Here is a 19,699-nt window from a genome sequence, read left to right on the forward strand (position 1 = left end):
TGCAAAAACAAATTACATTACTACCGAATGTCACATAAGATTAGAAAAGACCGAAACACAAGAATGAATTTAAATTAAGTGAAAAGCAATAACATAGCGCTTTCCGCAAGAGGCTGGAGTCCCAAAGCGGGATGGAGGCAAAGCTGGTCTGCCCGCTGAGGCGATCACAATTCAAAGACGCCTTGCTCACACGAGGAGCCCAAAACCGGAAATCGAGCGATCACAAGCAGCCAATAACAACACACTAGATCTCCGTATTCACCAATGAATACAGTCTTTATCTGGACCAATACAATTACACTTCCCTATATGGACAACATTTTCGTTATGGAAACCTCCACATGTCAGTACAAGCTGACTAAAGTTGGTTATCAATTTTAGATGCAATTTACAACAGGATATTTGAATTTACCTATCAGTTACAATAATTTAAAAATGTAACTTTCAATATATTCTTTGGTAATGTGTTTGTTGAGAGTCCTCAAAACCTTATTCTAATTAACTTTTTCTAATTCACATAAATTCTCAAAACATGTTTTCGTATAAGCTCTTCCTTTTGTTTTCACAAACAGCTGTTTTGCATGAAATTCGAAAATGATGACAAGACAAAATTAATTAACGATAAGGATTTCTGTGGCTTCACTGATCTCTGTACACGCCTGTTTAACTCCGGTCATATCTTCATGGATAGAAACTTCATCATTAATATCCGCCCACAGGTGACAATAACGACATCCTTAGTAACATCATTTTTTTGGACAAGACATGTGCATGACACTCTTGTGACCATAAACAAAAGTGCAACTGATGTCATCAACACTCTATCCAATCTTAATCACTTTGATCCACATATCAAGTTCACACTAGAATCAGAAAATAAGAAACTCAAACTATTTAGATCTAACAATCATCAGACAACCTGTTTCATTGAGCTGTAAGATTTTTAGAAATCTAACACAAACTGCTACCATCAAGATGCCATACACCGCACTTTTAGCATCCCACTGTCTAAAAAAGAACTTAAAAACGAGTTATACACCATTTGCAGTATAGCTAAATTTAATGGCTACAGCAGCTCATGTATGGAGAAAATCACTTCAACCACCTTCTTAAAAGAAAAGAAAAACTCATAACAATTTTTTACTTACTTTTACATTTAATAATAAATAACAGTCGAATACAGGCAGCCGAAATGAAGTTCTTGAGGAGTATGATACAGAAGAGTAGAAGAGACGAAATAAGGAATGAGAAAATCCGGGAAGAAATTGGAGTGGAAAAAATGAATGATAGAATAGAGAAGAGCCGACTAAGATGGTTTGGACACATAAAGCGAATGAGCGACGAAAGAATGCCAAAAAAGGTGATGGAAATGCGAATCCAAGGAAGGAGAGGCCATGGATGACCACGATTGAGATGGAAGGATACCATCCAACGCAGCATTATAGAAAGAAACCTGGACTGGGACTCAGTGTTGGAGGAGGAGTGGTGGAAAGACCGAACAAAGTGGAGAGGAACCATATTTGCCCCTACCCGGCTACAGCTGGATAAAGGGAAATGATGATGATTATGATGATGATGATGATGATGATGATGAATAAATAAGTCTACAAAATCACAAACATGTTCAAAAAGCATGACGTTAAAATAGCCTTCAAAACTTGTAACCGAAACACAGATATTTTACACGTACCAATTCTATTAATCATAGCAATAAGTTCACCAAATCAGGTTTTTATAAGGCATCTTATCTCAGTCAAACAGGTAGGAGCTTCCATACAAGATACTTAGAACATGTTAACGCCCTGAAATATACCAGATTTTCGGCCATGGGACGGCACATGTGTGATACTAACCATAATTTCACTAATATCAACCAAGACATGAAAATTCTCAGTTATACAAAATTGCCCCCTGCTCAGTATTATGGAAAATTGTTTTATGTATCTGGAACAGTTTTTCAATCCTAACTTCAATCAAAATGAAATTTCAGAAAAATCAAACATTTTATATGACCTATTAATTCCTATCTAGTAATCATGCCTCAGATAAGAATAATTCTTTCTTTTGTAATCACTTTAAATTCCCCTCTCAGCAGCAGTATTTCTTTCTTCATCCTTCAGCCCCACCTTAGACACCCCTTCTCACTCCCTGTCTACTCCTGCTTCCTACAAGAAGTCAGTGCTGGTTTCCTATCCACTTCTTTGTTCACATGGCCTGCCTGCTTTCTCCAACAAGTCAGTGCTTGTTATACATCTGCCATTAGAGTTGAGTCTCACAAGTAATTTTTCTGCCTTAATTTCTTTTCTATATATTTATTCATTCTTAATTATATCATTTCCAAATTTATTTCTTTTTCTGAGGTCCTAAGACAACTTAAAAACATCATATTGTGACAAGAAGATCATAACCTTCATTTTTGTTATTATATATATTTTAATGTTAGAATTATTCCTACAACATTGTCAAAAAAAAAAAAAAAAACAGATCAGATGTAAGGCTTTTCAGGCGTTTGCTCTATCAACCAGCATTTCGACTTAGGTTTGACACCAGACTTATCAGAGTGGGATGCTGGTTGATAGAGCAAACGCCTGAAAAGCTTTACATCTGATCTGGGTGGGGTTTTTTTTACATTGTCTTTGTCGGGTTTACATGCGTTTTAGTTATCACGTGATTTGTTCAATTTTTAATTGGCTGAAGATGGCCAGTAAGTGGCTGAAACTAGTCCCAAGACTTGCATAATATCACTTACTTGATACAGTAAAACCTCTGTGTGTTGTTTTCAAGACAGAGGGGGGAAAATGACAATGGATGCGGGTAAACGATAATTACAGGTGACGTATTAAATAGGCGGAGAGCAAAATAATAAAGTATGGGTACTGTATTTGGGCATTTTTAAATGTAAATATAATAATAATAATAATAATAATAATAATAATAATAATAATAATAATAATAATAATAATAATAATGGCGTGTGGCCTCCGAAGCCGGTTGCAGAACTTTTGAGTTGTTGCGTGATATGTGATCCACACGCTTATGAAAATTTGGCTCTACCTAAGATGAATCCTAAGGCGTAAGTCCGCACGCACACACAGCCCCCGAACTGTCAGAATTAACCAACGAAATTTTAAATCCCTGACCCGATCAGGGCCTCTTGAACTGATGGCCAACACGTACTAACCATTTAGCCATGGAGCCGGTCATGTTCATGCTATACATGACGATATCAAACTATTGCAATCATGATATACGCGAGGAAGATAAAAAGCATAAATTTTACTCCATTTCGTTTCACTTTTCCTTACATCTCTTATTAATTGGAAAACCTTCACAGTCAGTTCTATAACAAATTAATGATATACGTGGATATTATGGCGGTAACCTGTATTGTGGTAAAGATTCTGTAGACCCTTTGCGAACGATAGGTTAGGGATCCCACATGGTGGGGCTCAGACGATATCACAGAGGTTAGAAATTAAACATGTCTCGCCTCGGACAATAGCACAGCAGGCCAAGCGATGCTGCCAACTTAGGAATTAGTTTCAAGACCAGGCTAGTGAAAAGATTATTTATCTGTCTTGGTTAGGTCCGGCTTCTAAGAAGACAACTGAGCAGGGGGCAACAAAGTGGTCAACAGGCCTCTCAACATCCCACATACATCACAAGGTACAACATGATTAATAACCCTGTGACTAATTAAGACATGCCGTGACTATTTTAAACTGTGAGATTTTCTCATTTTCCACGAAGCTGGCAGCGCTATACAGCCAATAGCAACACAGAAAATGGTGGCAAATTTGAGTTTTACAGTGCCTCCATTTTAATTCTTGTAAATAAGAATACATCTAGGGACCGGTTAGTGGGTCGAGGAGAAGCGCTGGCGCCAGGAGGCTCATAGTGAGGTTGCACGTTGAATAACCTGCGCACAGCACTCTAGCCGTTTGAGATCCTTGCTCAAGACTAGCAACTTGTAATCGCTTGTACATTGTCACGTAACAGGTTGCCACTGTTAGATGCTAGAGTATTCAGCTGTCTTTTTAAATTCAAAATGCTTTAGTGTATATTTTTCTTACATACGATTGATGCGATAAAATAATAGTTCCAGGAATGATGGCTGCGGGAAATTTAACATTGGTTTATACGGAACATTTTAGGGGCCAAATCAATTGAACGATGGTTTCGGGAATACGACAGTTCTTGGTACGATGCATCGAGGTTCTACTCTTGTCAGTTGATTCTTATAATTGCAGTTCAGTATGGAACAAAAATGAAATTTACAGCTTATAATTATTCAGAGATGTTACAAAGGAAGTTGATAATGTTAATGACGCTCCTCCTTTCATCAGTCTCTCTCAGCTTCATGCATGTCTAACTTGTCCCTCATGAACAGTATGAAAGTGCTTGTTGGTCAGCAATTATTTCTTATCTTGGAAAGTTTTCTTTGCTATTGCTACTCTTTGTTTTACTTCATATATGCTTCTGTTATTGAGAGTGATCAAGATTCCTGCTTTGTGTTCAGTCTTCTGTATTTCGTCTAATACATTGATCATTCTCTTATACAGTGATGTCATCAGCAAGTCTGCTTACCATTGATTTTGATCCGCAGAACTACTATTGCTTCCTCTTGAGGTGGGGAGAAAGTGGACACGTTCCTTGTGTATTGTGAACTAAAATATTTCTTATATGTTGCTGCAGAAGAGCAAGAGGTTGGAACAGTTGGAGAAAGAACTTCTTGAAACAAAGGCAGAGGAGAACAAACGGACGAAGCAGCAGTTCCTGACAGAAATTACCAAAGTAGTTTTTACTATTTACTTCCGCATCTTGAAAACGGCGCCCTCATCCAAGCTGCTGGGTACCACTCTGGAGGGCGTGGCCAAGTAAGTGTTCAACACTGGTGCCAATAAAACCATGTGAACTCTAGAGAGAAACTGAAAGTGATCACGAAGTTTCTTTAGGTCTGTTAGACATTGCATGATTAGTAAGAGAGGCAAGGGGGAGTTTAAACAGTGGAAAATGGTAAATAAAAATGTAAACTACCTATAGGATGGGTTTAAAGCCGTTATTGAGGAGTGTGAAAGCAGGTATGTACCTCCAAAGTTGGTACAGAATGGGAAAGACCCACTTTGTTATAATAGAGAAAAAGAGAGATTAAGAGAGAGGTGCAGGTTAGAAAGAAAGAGATTTAGGAGTGGTTGTGGAAGTCAGGAGGTTGAAAAACCAGCTAGGACTTTGAATATAGTAAAAAGGTCAACTAAGGATAACATGAACCACACTCGGGCGACCGGAGTGGGACTTTGATGATGATGATGATGATGATGATGATGATGATGACGGATAACATGAAGGCAAATACATTGGCAGTCTTATGTACTTTATACCTTGTCAAGAATACTTGTATCATGTTAGGATTCACAGAACTTTGATGCATTGTTCGCGGAACTGTCATTTTCCCGTATTCATTGTTCAATTTATTCGGTCCCTAAAATGTTCCATATAAACCAGTGTTAAATTTCCCTGCATCTATCATTCCTCGAACTATCGTTTTATTGCATCGATTGTCAAAAAAAAACATTTTTCCTCGGCCACATTTCTCCTTCATGGATCGATCGAACGTAAGAAAAATATACGCAAACGTTTGTTGAATCTAAAGAGAAGGCTGAATACTCTAGCATATAATAGTGACAACCTGTTACGTGAGAATGTACAAGCGATAACGAGTTGCTAGTCTTGAGCAAGGATCTCGTGGGCTGGAGCGCTGTGCGCAGGTTATTCACGTGCAATTTGACTACGAGTCTCGTGGCGCCAATGCTTCTCCTTGATCCACTAACTCAAATTTGCCACCATTTTCTGTGTTGCTATTCTGGCTAGGGCTGCCAGCTTCATTGAAAATGAGAAAATCACGCAGTTTAAAATAGTCACGGTGTGCGCTGGGTACGTTTTAATTAGTCACAGTGTTATTAATCATGTCATACCTTGTGATGTGTGTGGGTTGCTAGAGGATTGTTGTCCGCTCTGTTGACACCTGCCCAGTTGTCTTCTTAAAAGTTGGACCTAACAAAGCCAGGCCAATAATCTTTTCACTATCCTGGTCTTGAAACTAATTCCTAATTTGGCCGCATTGGCTAGCCCGCTGTGACATCTGTCCCAGTGGGGACTCGTTTTTAAGCCCCTCTCCACCACCTTTTTGGCCTGGCTAGATTGCCATTGAAATTGGTATCGCTTTGGAATTTTATTCCAACTCGGTTTTAATTTTATTTCCTGTGTGACTTATTACAGTTAAATTGAAATATTAAATATGGTAGTTCAACCTATTCAATACAAGTAAATAAGAGATGTAGAGATTAATTAAAAGTGGAAATGGTACCGGTTTCGACCCCAGTCTGGGTCATCATCAGCCGATTATAACTCGAAAAACAATGCATAAGTAAGAAAGAAGTTAACGGTCAAGTCCACACAATATCAGTTGAAGAGGTGATATAAAAATGACGGGGGTAGGCACTGTAAAATTCAGACGAAGTGGAATGTAAGTTACTTAACACAATGCTGTCCGCTCACGTATCAATACGTGTTTCCAAGCACGGTGCTCTGCAGCCGATCACGTATAAATACGTGTTTGTGCAAGTCTGTCTTCTGATGCCATCTAACGGTTATTGAGGAACTATTTGTTGTTGTTGGGGACGGCGTTGACGAAGCACCAAAAACAGTCGATGAGGAATATAAAAGTGCATTAGAAATTATAAACATTCTAAAAAAGGACAATGAGACTCTTAAAGTTGAAAATCAAGAATTAAAAGAAAGACTGCGATCGCTAGAATTTGGGACTGACCATTCTTCGAGTGATATACCGGTACAAGTAACAAACTCGAGCACGTGGTGTCAAGTAGTTCGTGGATGGCCGGCTAAGAAGAAATCTACAACTGAATTTCCGGAAATAAACATTAGAAATAGGTTTTCTGCCCTAAATAATTTAATCCTGGAAGAAAGTGATCGCGCGTGTGAAACCAAATCATCGCGATCCGTTGCCGTGCCGAGTTTAAAATTTAGGCATAGAATTCAGATTCAAGACCCAGTTAGGCCTAAATCAGCGAAGGTAGCTGTGTTTGGTGATAGCCAAGGAAGGGGAATTGCGGGAGTGATTAACGACGAGAATATAGCAGCAACCGGAGAAATATATCCAGGAGCTTCTATCAGCAGTGTTGTGGAAAACGTAGAAGCAGCAACTAGGAACTTCGGGAGCAGCGATGCAGTGCTTATCATCGGTGGGACGAACGACGTAGCTCGCGACGACGCCAAGAATGTAAGATCACAACTTAAACATACACTAGGGAAGCTGACCCACACTAACGTTTTTGTAGTGAACGTGCCCCACAGGCATGATTTGAGTAGAGACTCATGTGTGAACATTGAAGTGGACAAGGTCAATACAGATATTGTTAAAATTTGTAAACATTTTCGGAATACTCAGGTTATTGAATGCAGCAGTTTTGAGAGATACTGTTATACAAAACATGGCCTCCATCTAAACAATTCAGGTAAACGAAAGATAGCAAATATTGTTCTAGATTTTATTAATCTTAAGATATGTACTGTAAAACAGGCAACTCCCTTGAGTTATAATACTGACCAGGAAAACTAGTAGAAAGAGCCAGCTGTACTTCAAGCTGGCTCAGTCAACTAGAAAAAGAAACTCAGGATAGTAAGGAATTTCAAGTTACCCAATTGCAACAGTCAAGTTTTAGGGAGGAAGGGGGTCTGAGATTGCTCTTGGTAAACTGTCAAAGTTTAGTAAATAAACAATTAAACTTCGGTACATTGATGGAATCTTATGAGACTGATGTGGTGATAGGAGTGGAATCGTGGTTGAAAGAAGGGGTGGGTAATAGAGAAGTATTTCCAGAAGGGTACACAGTCTATCGTAGAGACCAAGGAGATAAAAAGGGAGGGGGTGTGTTTATTCTGGTGAAGGAAACTTACTGTTCACATGAATGGTTTACCGATGAAAGGGATGAAATATTAGGGATAAAATTAGTTTGTGATAATATGAAGGAGGTGGGAATTATAGGAACATACAGGCCTGGAAGAGAGGAAAGAGACATGGAAATCTTTGAAAAAATAATAGATTATACTCATAAAAACAATAATAATGATATGGTAATAATTGGGGGAGATCTAAATTTGCCTGAAGTTGAATGGAAAGGAGCTGCAAGCGAAGCCCATGAACAGAAACTGGCAAATAAGTTAATTTGGGAGGGAGGATTTACACAAGTAGTACAAGAACCGACTCGTCTCAATAACTTACTAGATGTATTCTTGGTTAAACCATGGGAAATTGTTGATAAAACTGAGGTAATTGAAGGAATAGGAGACCATAAGGCTGTAATAATGGATGTAGGACTCGTACCAAAAAGGCTTAATAAGAGGGTTACACAAGACAAGAAATTGTACAGAAAAACTAAAGTTGATGAATTTGGGACTTACCTTAAATCACAATTCAGTTGTTGGATAAGTGAAGGGAGTAACGTGGATACACTTTGGGCTAAATTTAAAGGAATTATTTGGGAAGGAGAGAAGAGATTTATACCTGTTAAGAAGGGTAAAATGACCTCAGACCCTGTTTATTATACAAGGGAAATAAGAAAATTAAAAAGAAAATGTAGAATAGTAAACAGGAAAAACAAAGAGGGTAGGGAGAGTAGAGAAACTAGAAAACAGCTAATGAGGGAACTGAATAGAGTGAAAAAGGAAGCAAAAGAGAATTATATGAATGGCATACTTCAAGAGGGTAATGACCACAAAGGGAAATGGAAAAAGCTGTATTCATATATCAGGAATCAAAAAGGAAAAGGAGTCCAAATTCCTACAATGGTGGGAGAAGGGGGTGAACACTATTTAACAGATACTGAGAAAGCAAACCTATTTAGTAGGGAATTTAGAGATTCAGTCGATGATTGTCAAGAGTTGGAAACCGAAACAGGAGATAGAGAGGGAGAGAGACAGAGGGAAACAAGAAGCTTCTCATTCACAAACGAAGATATTTTCAGAGAAATCCAACTGCTTCAGCAAGGAAAAGCTGCAGGAAGTGATCAAATTACTGGGGAGGTATTAAAGACAATGGGGTGGTACATAGTGCCTTATTTAAAATTTCTCTTTGACTATGTCATAAATAATAGTGTAATACCAAAGGAATGGAAGGAATCTGTAATAATACCAATTTATAAAGGAAAGGGTGATAAAAGGAAACCAAAGAACTACAGACCAATCAGCCTGACCAGTATAGTTTGTAAAATTCTGGAGAGTTTAATATCGAAGTACATCAGAGGGATATGTGATGATAAAAATTGGTTCATGAGGAGCCAGTATGGATTTAGAAAGAAATTTTCTTGTGAGGCACAACTGGTGGGATTTCAGCAGGACATATCAGATCAGTTGGATTCAGGAGGTCAGTTAGATTGCATAGCCATAGATCTTTCCAAAGCCTTTGATAGAGTGGAACATGGAATATTATTAAAGAAATTGGAGGGAATAGGATTGGACGTAAGGGTTACACGTTGGATAAAAGCATTTCTAAATTCAAGGGTTCAGAAAGTCAAAGTAGGAAATAATGTATCGCAGGAAGAGAAAGTTTGGAAGGGAATTGCACAGGGTAGTATAATCGGTCCATTACTTTTCTTAATATACGCAAATGATTTAGGGAACAATATAACATCAAAAATAAGATTGTATGCAGATGACATAATTGTTTATAGAGAAATAAACAACATTGAGGATTGTTCAGAATTACAAAGGGACCTTGAAAGTGTCCAACAATGGGTTGAAGAAAATAATATGAAGGTTAATGGAGGCAAATCAACTGTTACAACTTTTACAAACAGGAGCTTTAAAACTGAATTTGAATATACTTTGGATGAGGTAGTTATCCCAAAAGATGGCAAGTGCAAATACTTAGGTGTGAGATTTGAAAGTAATTTGCACTGGAAGGGTCATGTTGATGACATTGTTGGGAAAGCATACAGATCATTACATGTCATAATGAGGCTACTTAAAGGATGCAACAAAGAATTAAAAGAAAAAAGTTACTTGAGTATGGTTCGTCCATTATTGGAATATGCAAACAGTGTTTGGGATCCTCACCAAGAATACCTAATAAAAGAAATAGATAGTGTGCAGAGGAAAGCAGCAAGATTTGTAACAGGGGATTTCAGGAGAAAGAGTAGTGTATCAGAAATGTTAAAGGAACTTGGGTGGGAAACTTTAAGTAAGAGAAGGGAGAAAACTAGACTTACAGGATTATATAGAGCCTATACAGGAGAAGCAGCATGGGGAGATATCCGTGAGAGGCTTCAGTTGGAAAATAATTATATCGGCAGGACTGACCACAAATATAAAATTAGAAGGAATTTTAGCAGAAGCGATTGGGGTAAATTTTCATTCATTGGGAAGGGTGTGAAGGAGTGGAACAGTTTACCAGGGGTAGTGTTTGATCCTTTTCCAAAATCTGTACAGATATTCAAGAAGAGAATAAACAGCAACAGAGAAAATAAATGAAGTGTTAGAGGACATTCGACCGGTGCAGGTTATTGTAAATAAAAAAATGTGTGTGAATAAATTAATTCCATCCCCTGGTCTAAGGAGTTTGGACAGCCAAAGTAGGGGACTGCCTGTAGGGGTGAAGTACAGTGGGGACTTCGAGGGCCCTGGGACCGCTACGGTAGCTGTGAAGGCCCTTCAGGAACTCTGAAAAGTGGTGGCAAAAGGGGCTCTGGTTAAGACGCAGCAGGTCGTTATGCTACTTAGGATCCAGAACGGGTAAAAAAAAAAAATAGTAAATAAATAAATGCAATGTAAATATTAATGTTATACCAGTTTTATAGTATCATTTGAAGCAATTCCACATACTGTATATCAGTTGACTATATTTGTAAGTAGTACAGGAGATATTACAATTAGAATTCTGTAAACAATATAAATTTATTAAGGATGAGCTGTGTGTTTAATAGAAAACATTGTTAGCGTAAATTGTATAATATTGTATTATAGGAAAAATTTTCTTCTCTTGTTAATTTAATATTTAGTGCTTGACAATAATGTATTTTAGTGTACCATTTGCCACTGAGGTAGACACCTCATTTGCAAATAAAGAGATTTTGATTTGATTTTGATTTGGAGATTATCGTTGATGTGCCTAAATGGTAGAAAAACTACGCTTCTTTTAGTACTGGTTTTGCCCGTTTTAGTGCATCAATTGCATTTGTTTTTGCCTTCGAATATCTTCCGTGTATCCATCAATGCTAGTAAACAAAAATGGCAGCCCCGGTAAACAAAAACAGTGGACTGACTCCTGGTGATATTATACATGAATTATACGCTGTTAATTTGTCATATGTTTCCAGTGATTGTGAGGAGAGTGAAGATGAATTGTCTAATGATAATTCTAGTCCTAGTGTCATGCATTTATGTGGAAGTGATGCGTTGAATGACACGTTTATTGCACCGTTTGAGCAATGACCTGATGCTTCAGATAGCAAAAATGGTCTAGATGTAAGTACTGTTGATAATATTCTCCCTATTTCTGGCAGTGAGTGGCCTAACAGGATATTATACTGTTTTTGGAGTCTTTCTCGTGGACGCCTGGCGTTAAAATTTCGCCGAGTGAACCTGACAATATAGGTTGTGATATCAAGTTGTTCATTTGTAATGATTTGTAGGCGTATATGGTGGAGGAATCAAACAGATATCAATACCAGAATGAACCGAAATATAAAATCTCACCAAAAACTTTAAAGTGGATAGATATCTGTGAATGAACCTAAAATTATTAAATTATGATACCCTGCAATAACTCCATGTCTCTGCCAAAACCTTCCGGCCACAGGGGCCAGTTATACGTCAGATGGGCCGGACAGCAATGTGTTAAAAGAAGTAATGTGTAATCTTCCGAGCATCAGCACAGCACATGCAATGTTTGGTACTGTCTCACAATGTTTACGAAAAGCAGAGAACAGTTAAATGAGCCAGACTGCATATACCGTCAGGCACAACCGGTTGAGCTGCTTGTCTTCGGCTTCTTCATGACTTTAGATCTTCATATTTGGATTGTGTTGTGACTTTGTGCCTGACGGTGTATGCAGTCTGGCTCATTTAACTGTTCTCTGCTTTTCGTAAACATTGTGAGACAGTGCCAAACAATGCGTGTGCCGTGCTGATGCTCGGAAAATTACGCATTACTTCTTTTAAGTGACTTACATTCCACTTCGTCTGAATTTTACAGTGCCTACCCCTGTCATTTTTATATCGCCTCTTCAACTGATATTGTGTGGACTTGACCATTAACTTCTTTCTTACTCATGCATTGTTTTTCGAGTTATAATCGGCTGATGATGACCCAGACTGGGGTCGAAACCGCTACCATTTCCACTTTGAATTAAATAAGAATCTACTCTCTACATCTCTTATTTACTTGTACTGAATAGGTTGAACTACCACATTTACTATTTCAATTTAACTGTGATACTTTTCAATACGGAACAATGAAATTTTTATCTTTAAATGTGTGACTTATGTCACTAACTGTAATTGGATCTTCTCCGTCCCCGGAGTTATATTCCATCGTTATCTTTTAGTCTGGTGTTGGGCCAGGTGTGGGGCGAGTTTCTTCCGAGGCTCGCTGACTTTCCTTCCAGTTGTGCTTCGCATTGCTTGTTGGCGGAGTCTCAGTCGATTGTCGCCCGCCATTAACGTTGGGTCGCTGACGAAGATGCAACGAAGGCGTGCTTGGTGTCTTCTCTGGGGCTGGAGTTTAGCCCAAACCATGGATGTGGGTTAAATTCCCATTGAAAAGGGTGTCTTCTCACCCTTACATCTTCTGTAATCGTCCTCCTAATTTGGATTTTATTTGTGTCCTTCTGATAACAAACATCGTGAGTATTGTATCCGGTAGCCAACGCGTCCCCATCAGTCTGCTGGAAAATGTAAGTTCCTTACCATTCACCTTGGAAGTGACCTTCAACATCTGGACGGTTGACTTCGGAAATCATTTGATTACGGATTTTGGTGCAAGCTATTTCTCTTAAGTTTCTACTTCAGCATTTCTCGGCATTTTCTTCAGTCTGTTTTACTTATCACCATTCTCGGGTTTCATTTGTTATGTTTGTTATGTTGTGTTTGAACCTTGGTAAATATCAAATTATTATTATTATTATTATTATTATTATTATTATTATTATTATTATTATTATTATTATTATTATTATTAATTTGGTAAGAAGTTAAATGTATCGTATCTACCGTTTCAAGGATAGCCTGTGTTGGTTTTCGGCTTATGTGTTTTCACCAAAAAGTCCGAAGTTCTGTTTGAGCTTTTCTTTTCTCATGGTTAAATTTTCCATTTTTAATTTTGGTTTTGAGGCTTGTGCCTTTTGGTAACGACCTGGGTTTGGTATTATGTGGATTGGTCATTTGTGGCATTCCTAGTTTGTTTACGTTGCCATGACAATACCATTGTACTGGTGATTATTATTCTGCGGTTGTTTCCTGTGTTTTCTTGAGGTTGATTTATGCCTTCGTGATTATGCCCCTTGCTTCCATGGAATTTCGGTTATTTTGGCTCAACCCTTTATGTTATTTGATTAATCTTCCTCCTTTCTCGGGGTTGGTAATTCTGTCCTTGCTACAGTTTTGTTTACATTTTACGTTGACGTACATACTTTGCGTTGGACTCTCTTGGGGGAACTCACCGAGTTACACTGCAGTAATTTTGAAAAGGTTGAAAATTGTTCATTTTAAGTGACCAAAGTATGCTAGTCTGTTATACTTCTACGATCGTCATGTTATCAGAAAGGTAGTATTGGTTTATTTTATTTGTATCTTTTATGTGAGCGGCTCACAATTAGTTGATATTTGATCCTTCTGTCTTTTTTAAAGATCGTTAAATCATTTAAAGTCTATTTTTTGTTACGAGGGCAATGTTATAGATTTACCATTTAATTTTATAAATTAAAATTTTCTCATTTTATATGTTCTGATGTCCAGTACAGTGGTTGGTTTTAAATATCCACGGTTTGTCGTGACATCTCTCCACTAGTTAATGTAAGTTCTTGTTTATTTGTTGTTTGGTGTGGAGTGAATTGTGTCTGTCTGTGCTTCCACTTGTTACTGATGAATTGGGGCAGTAGTGTAACTGCTAGTTCGTATTTTGTACTGCCATTACGGTAGTAGTTGTGGTGTTTGACTACTTAATGGGTCACATCGTCCGAGGCACGCCATGTTTAATTTCTGACCTCTGTGACATCACCCGAGCTGCACCATGCGGGATCTCTAAAACTTGTCTCTACAGAATCTTTACCACAATACAGGTTATCGCCGTAATATTCACGTATATAGTTAATTTGCAATAAGAGAACTGACCTTGAAGGTTTTCCAGTTACTACGAGATGTAAGGGAAAGTGAAACGAAACGGCGTAGAATTCGCACTTTTTATTTCCATCGCATATACCATGATTGCAATGGTTTGATACTAATGGTTAGCACGTGTGGGCCTTCAGTTCAAGAAGTCACGATTGGGTCAGGGATTATAACTTGTTGGTTAATTCTGACAGTTCGGGGGCTGTATGTGTGCGCTGACATGCATTAGGATTCACCTTAGCTAGAGCCGCATTTTCGTAAGAGTGTAGATCGCCTATCACGCGACAACTCGGAAGATCTGCACCTGGCCTTGGAGGCCACACACCGTAATTATTTATTTATTTATTTATTTATTTATTTATTTATTTATTTATTTATTTATTTATTTATTTATTTATTTATTTATTTATTTATTTATTTATTTATTTATTTATTTATTTATTTATTTATTTATTTATTTATTTTTGACCCATAAAGGATCACATAAAGCAAATTGAGTTGTTATTTTTCTTGTTCCTCCAGAATTCTTTCATCATGACGCTATGTTTAGCTTGACATTCGTCAGTCCATTTTTCCCCTAGATCTGCTGGGGTTATCTTCTGAAGCAACTTCCCAAGTGTAGATCTTATGACTGAAAGTTTTGCGGTCTTCACTATCTGTAGGTGTGATGTTGGCGTTACTGAGATCATTTGGGACTTATTTGATCCGAACCGTTGTCATCTTTAATGTTTGTGAGTACATCAATATTTTCTTTATTAGTCGATTGTCATCTAGCCTCATAATGTGTCCATAAAATTTCAATTGTCGTTTATGGAAATCTGTTTCATTGTTTGAGTATTCTGTAAGTTTTGGGCCATTGGATGATTTCGAGATTCCCTTTATGATTGGCATAGTGTGTTTCAGACTTGACAATGTTGAATTTTTGTGTTGATGCTCATTTTTTGTTGTAGATGTTCGCGGTTTTCCCAGTTGCTTTCGGCATTTTGAGTTTTCATGTAGGTTCAATGATTTCATCTAAATATTTGAAATGATTAACCTTGTTTCTTGTGCCATATTTTGTTACCAGCGTTTGTGGTTCAATGTGTTTTGTAGCCATGAATGCAGTTTTTGTGAAGGATATTTTTAAACCAACTTTACCAGCACATTCTTTGAGGACTTCAATCTGGTGAATTGCCGTCTGCGCATATCTGGAGAGAATTGCCAAATCATCAGCAAAGACTAAGCAAGTAACGTTTATGTTATTCTATTTTCTTCCTAACATGACAGGTTTCCAAATGTTGTGGCTTCTCAATTCTTTTCCCATTCTTTGATGACCTTATCAAGAACGATGTTGAACACCAACCAGGAAAGTCCTTACCCTGCTGGATACCAGTTTTCATGGGAAAAGGTTGAGAGATCTCCCCAATTAATTTGACCTTGGTAATTGTCTCAGAGTTTGTTGGATGAGTCGTTTTGTCTTCAGATCGAGATATTTTTCTTCAGGTATATTAAAAGGAGATTGTTGATCAATGGAGTCATAAGCTTTCTGCGTTCTGTACAGATGGTTGGGAAGTTTCGCGTGGCTCGAAGTTTCAAGGTGGATTTGGGATTGAAGATTTGTTCGACGGCTGATCTGTGTGGTCTGAAGCCAGCTTGATATTCACCGAAGAGGGGCTCTAGTTGTCCTTGTATATGTTGTAAAAGACAGGCAGAGAGGATTTTATAAGTGATGGGTAAGATGGAAATTCCTCTGTAGTTACTTACATCAAATTGATCTCCTTTTTCGTAGAGTGGATGGATGAGCGTTAATTTCCATTCATTTCATAGTTTTTCACTTTACCAAATGTCTTGAATGATCTGTGTGATTTCCTAAATTTTTCAATAGTTCTGTGATGATTCCGTCTTCTGATGTCTTTCCATTGTTGAGTTTTTTGATGCGGCGATGAATTTCCTCTTGAATTGATGGTTTGACTTACGCTCTTATGTGTTCTGGGACTGTGTGTATGAATCTCTCAGTTGGTTCAGGGTAATTGATGAGGTCAGAAATGTGCTAGTTCTTCAGTTTTCTTGGTTATTGTTGTTGTTATATTTACATGATGAAAAATGCCGAGATACAGTACCCGTATTTAATTGTTTTGCTCTCCCCCTATTTTATGTTACCAGCATTTATTGTTTCCCTGCATCCATCGTCATTCGAGGTTTTACTGTACTTCATACCTTGTCACAAACACTTGTAACATGTTGGTGTTCAATGAAAAACTACCTCCCTCTCAGTGTACTTTATACCTTGTCACAAAGACCTGTATCATGTTAGTGTTCACTAAAACACTACCTCTCTCTCAATATATTTATACCTTGTCACAAACACTAGTATCATGTTAAGGCGGGTACTCACTAGGAGGCTGCAACATGCAACGCAACGGTTGCTGCAACCTTGCATAATGTGTACGTTCTTCAAACCTCAATGCGAACACCAGTAGTTCCGTAGTGTTCGTTGTGACACATGCAACCATGCCATGGAGTGTACTCATCGTAAGTGCTGCGTATATTCTGCTCCATTACCTAATCGAGGACTATAAACATCCTCGTCGGTGGTGGCAAGCTGACTTTTACAAACGTAAAGCTAATTCCAATTTGCTTCTGGATTTGAAATCTCAAGAAATAAGTGGACATTGTAAGAATTTCACTCGTATATCACCGACTGACTTCGAGTATTTATTGAATTTGGTTAGACCTAAAGTAAAAACAAGGGACACGAAATTTAGAAAAGCTATATCTGTTCAAGATAAATTGGCACTTACTTCGAGATTTTTAGCTACCGGTGACAGCTTCACCAGTTTGCAGTATCTCTTCAGAATATCCAAGCAAGTCATCAGTAAATTTGTACCACAAGTGTGTCAAGCAATCATCAGTGAATTAAAAGATCCCATAGAGGTAAGGTTCATTTAATTTTATTTCATTTCATTAAACATAAATTATTTTTAGTATGACCCGTAAAACATTAAATAAAGTCATTGATATTGAAATCATTTGACACTTCACTGCATGTAGACTGTGGGGACGGAGATGTAGATGCTCGAGGCGGAGTTGGTTGACTGGGAGATAAAGGTATTTTAGGTGAAGGAATACATGCACAGGGGGATGGACGTTTGGGATCTGAATGCGTAGGTTCGGTCATTTGAGGGGTATGAACTGGCTGAGACATGGGAGCCCTGTAAGTTTGTTGGGCATAGCCCCCACTTGAATAGATATTACCTACGTAATTTTGATCATAACAGCCATTATCAGCTGTACATTATTCTTTGTAATGTCATTGTACGTCCTCATTTTATTTTCTACAAAAGTCGAGAAACTCTTCATTTCGTCAGGTTCGTTACTTGAGGATGTTGAAGCTGCCTTCAATATCCCAAAGGCTTCTTTCAACAGGTTGCTTTTTGGTCTTGATTAGGAACTTTTTTGGTGGTTGTGAGACTGGAGTTTCTTCTCCGTTTATACTGTCATCCTCGTCAGCCTCGTTATCATATGGCACCTAAAATGATAAGATATAAGTAATATATTACCGTGCGAAATTAAATATGATGAAATATAATAAAATAGAATAAATATTATCATGTGTAGTCAGTGAACAGTGAATAGAACTTGAAAGGTATTCTCTCAAATTGTTTTAGGTACGGTACTAAACTTGAATAGAATGCTGTACTTGAGAATGCCGTTCGGCAGAATTTATGCAAACCTTCGAATAGTTCGAACCTGCAATGTCCCCACAGCATAAATGACCGCCATTTCAAGTTGTACTACATAGCATAGGCTTACAAAAGAAAAATGGAACAATATTTTTCAAAAATTAAGGTTCCTAGAAGGAAACCATAATTTAGTTTTATTGATTGCATAATGTTAAAAACATTTAAGATCATTATATCTTTTTTCATACAGGCCAAAGGCAGGCATTTATATACGTGAAGGTACGTGCTTCCCCTACATGAGGTTTGCAGTGGTGTCTCAACAGCGCACTAGCACCAGCTACACTGGGGCGAAACACGATTGAATAAGCCAAAAGCCTAAATACTTAATGAGCTTAAATGTTTTAAAGATTTTTCAAGTTTCACACAGATCGATATTGAAATGACATCGATCAATTAGTTATAATGATTATGTCTATTATAGACATTCGAATAAGAAAAGAAGTAGAAAAGGGGTAAGTTGAGTAACATTGACATAATTATTTCCAGCTTCCAGGCAACTCGCAAGACTGGAAGGAGGTTTCAGAAGACTTTAGTCGTGTGTGAAACTTCCCTCATTGTGTAGGTGCAATGGATGGGAAGCACCTTTCAATAGTGGATCCGAGTTTCTACGTTCAGTATATTACTGTTTGCTGTAGTGGATGCAAATTACAATATTTTATTCGTGGACGTTGGCTGCCAAGGAAGAATCTCCGACGGTGGGGTGTTTAAAAACAGTCGTTTCTGTAAAATGATTGAAAATGGTAGTCTTCGACTGCCGGTATCTGAACCTTTGCAATATAGAAATAAAGCATTGTCTTTTCTTGGCGATTCTGCATTTGCCTTACTTGAAAATGTCATGAAACCATACCCCGGGCAAGGTTACAATAAAACTGCCTCAGTAGGGCACGTTGGGATTATGGCGTCAGTGTTTAGAGTTTTGAGAAATCCTATGCTCATTGAACCAGACAAAGCACAAAGTGTGGTGATGACTATAGCTCACTTGCATAACTTTTTACGTCACGGTTCTTCCTGTGCTTTACTACACTCCCTAATTCCCTCGACACCGACATAGATGGCCACTTAAATGTAGGAACCTGGCATGATGATCAAGACATGACGATCATTTTGTCCATTGAGAAATATACCACGCAGTTCTCCCGCAGTATTTAAAGGATTTCGAGATATGCTGGCAGACTACTTCATAAAAGAAGGACGTGTACCATGGCAAGAAAAGTACTCTTAAAACATTACAAATAAACTAAAGAATTAACATTTCACTTACAGTATCAATTCGTTTCCAGGTTTATCCCGATCCAATATAAATGCAAGTGCAGGAAATGCAAATCATGAGCTGCGATACACTTCTGGTGTTCCTGTAAAAGAAATGTTGTTCATTGTAAAATAACAGAGATATCTTTATACCTTAACATATGTACTGTATGACGTATTGAAAAGAAACATTAAATTTAAGCCACACATGTTCGTGTTAACACATATACAGAACTTACCTTTCCCCGTTCCTTGAATTTTATTCATTTTGGCTTTCTCTCTTCTGAAGGATGACAGTAAAGAGATCATTTTCTTCTTGCAGATTTCAT

General features: G+C 37.8%; 1 protein-coding gene across 5 annotated transcripts in view; it reads left to right on the top strand.

The window, feature by feature from the left end:
• The window catches only part of Noc3 (Nucleolar complex protein 3), a 504,473-nt gene that overhangs the window by 273,231 nt on the left and 211,543 nt on the right, over positions 1–19,699 (top strand). For all 5 annotated transcript variants that reach the window (XR_011018581.1, XR_011018582.1, XM_068228554.1 and 2 more), the window contains exon 9: positions 4,696–4,877. Coding sequence is in view for 3 of the 5 variants with exons in the window: in XM_068228554.1 (XP_068084655.1) it covers positions 4,696–4,877 (182 nt within the window). In the remaining 2 variants the exon portion in view is untranslated. The remainder of the gene's footprint in view (positions 1–4,695; positions 4,878–19,699) is intronic.

The sequence above is a fragment of the Anabrus simplex genome, chromosome 7 (assembly GCF_040414725.1).
Source record: "Anabrus simplex isolate iqAnaSimp1 chromosome 7, ASM4041472v1, whole genome shotgun sequence".
In the NCBI taxonomy this organism is placed as follows: Eukaryota; Metazoa; Arthropoda; class Insecta; order Orthoptera; family Tettigoniidae; genus Anabrus; species Anabrus simplex.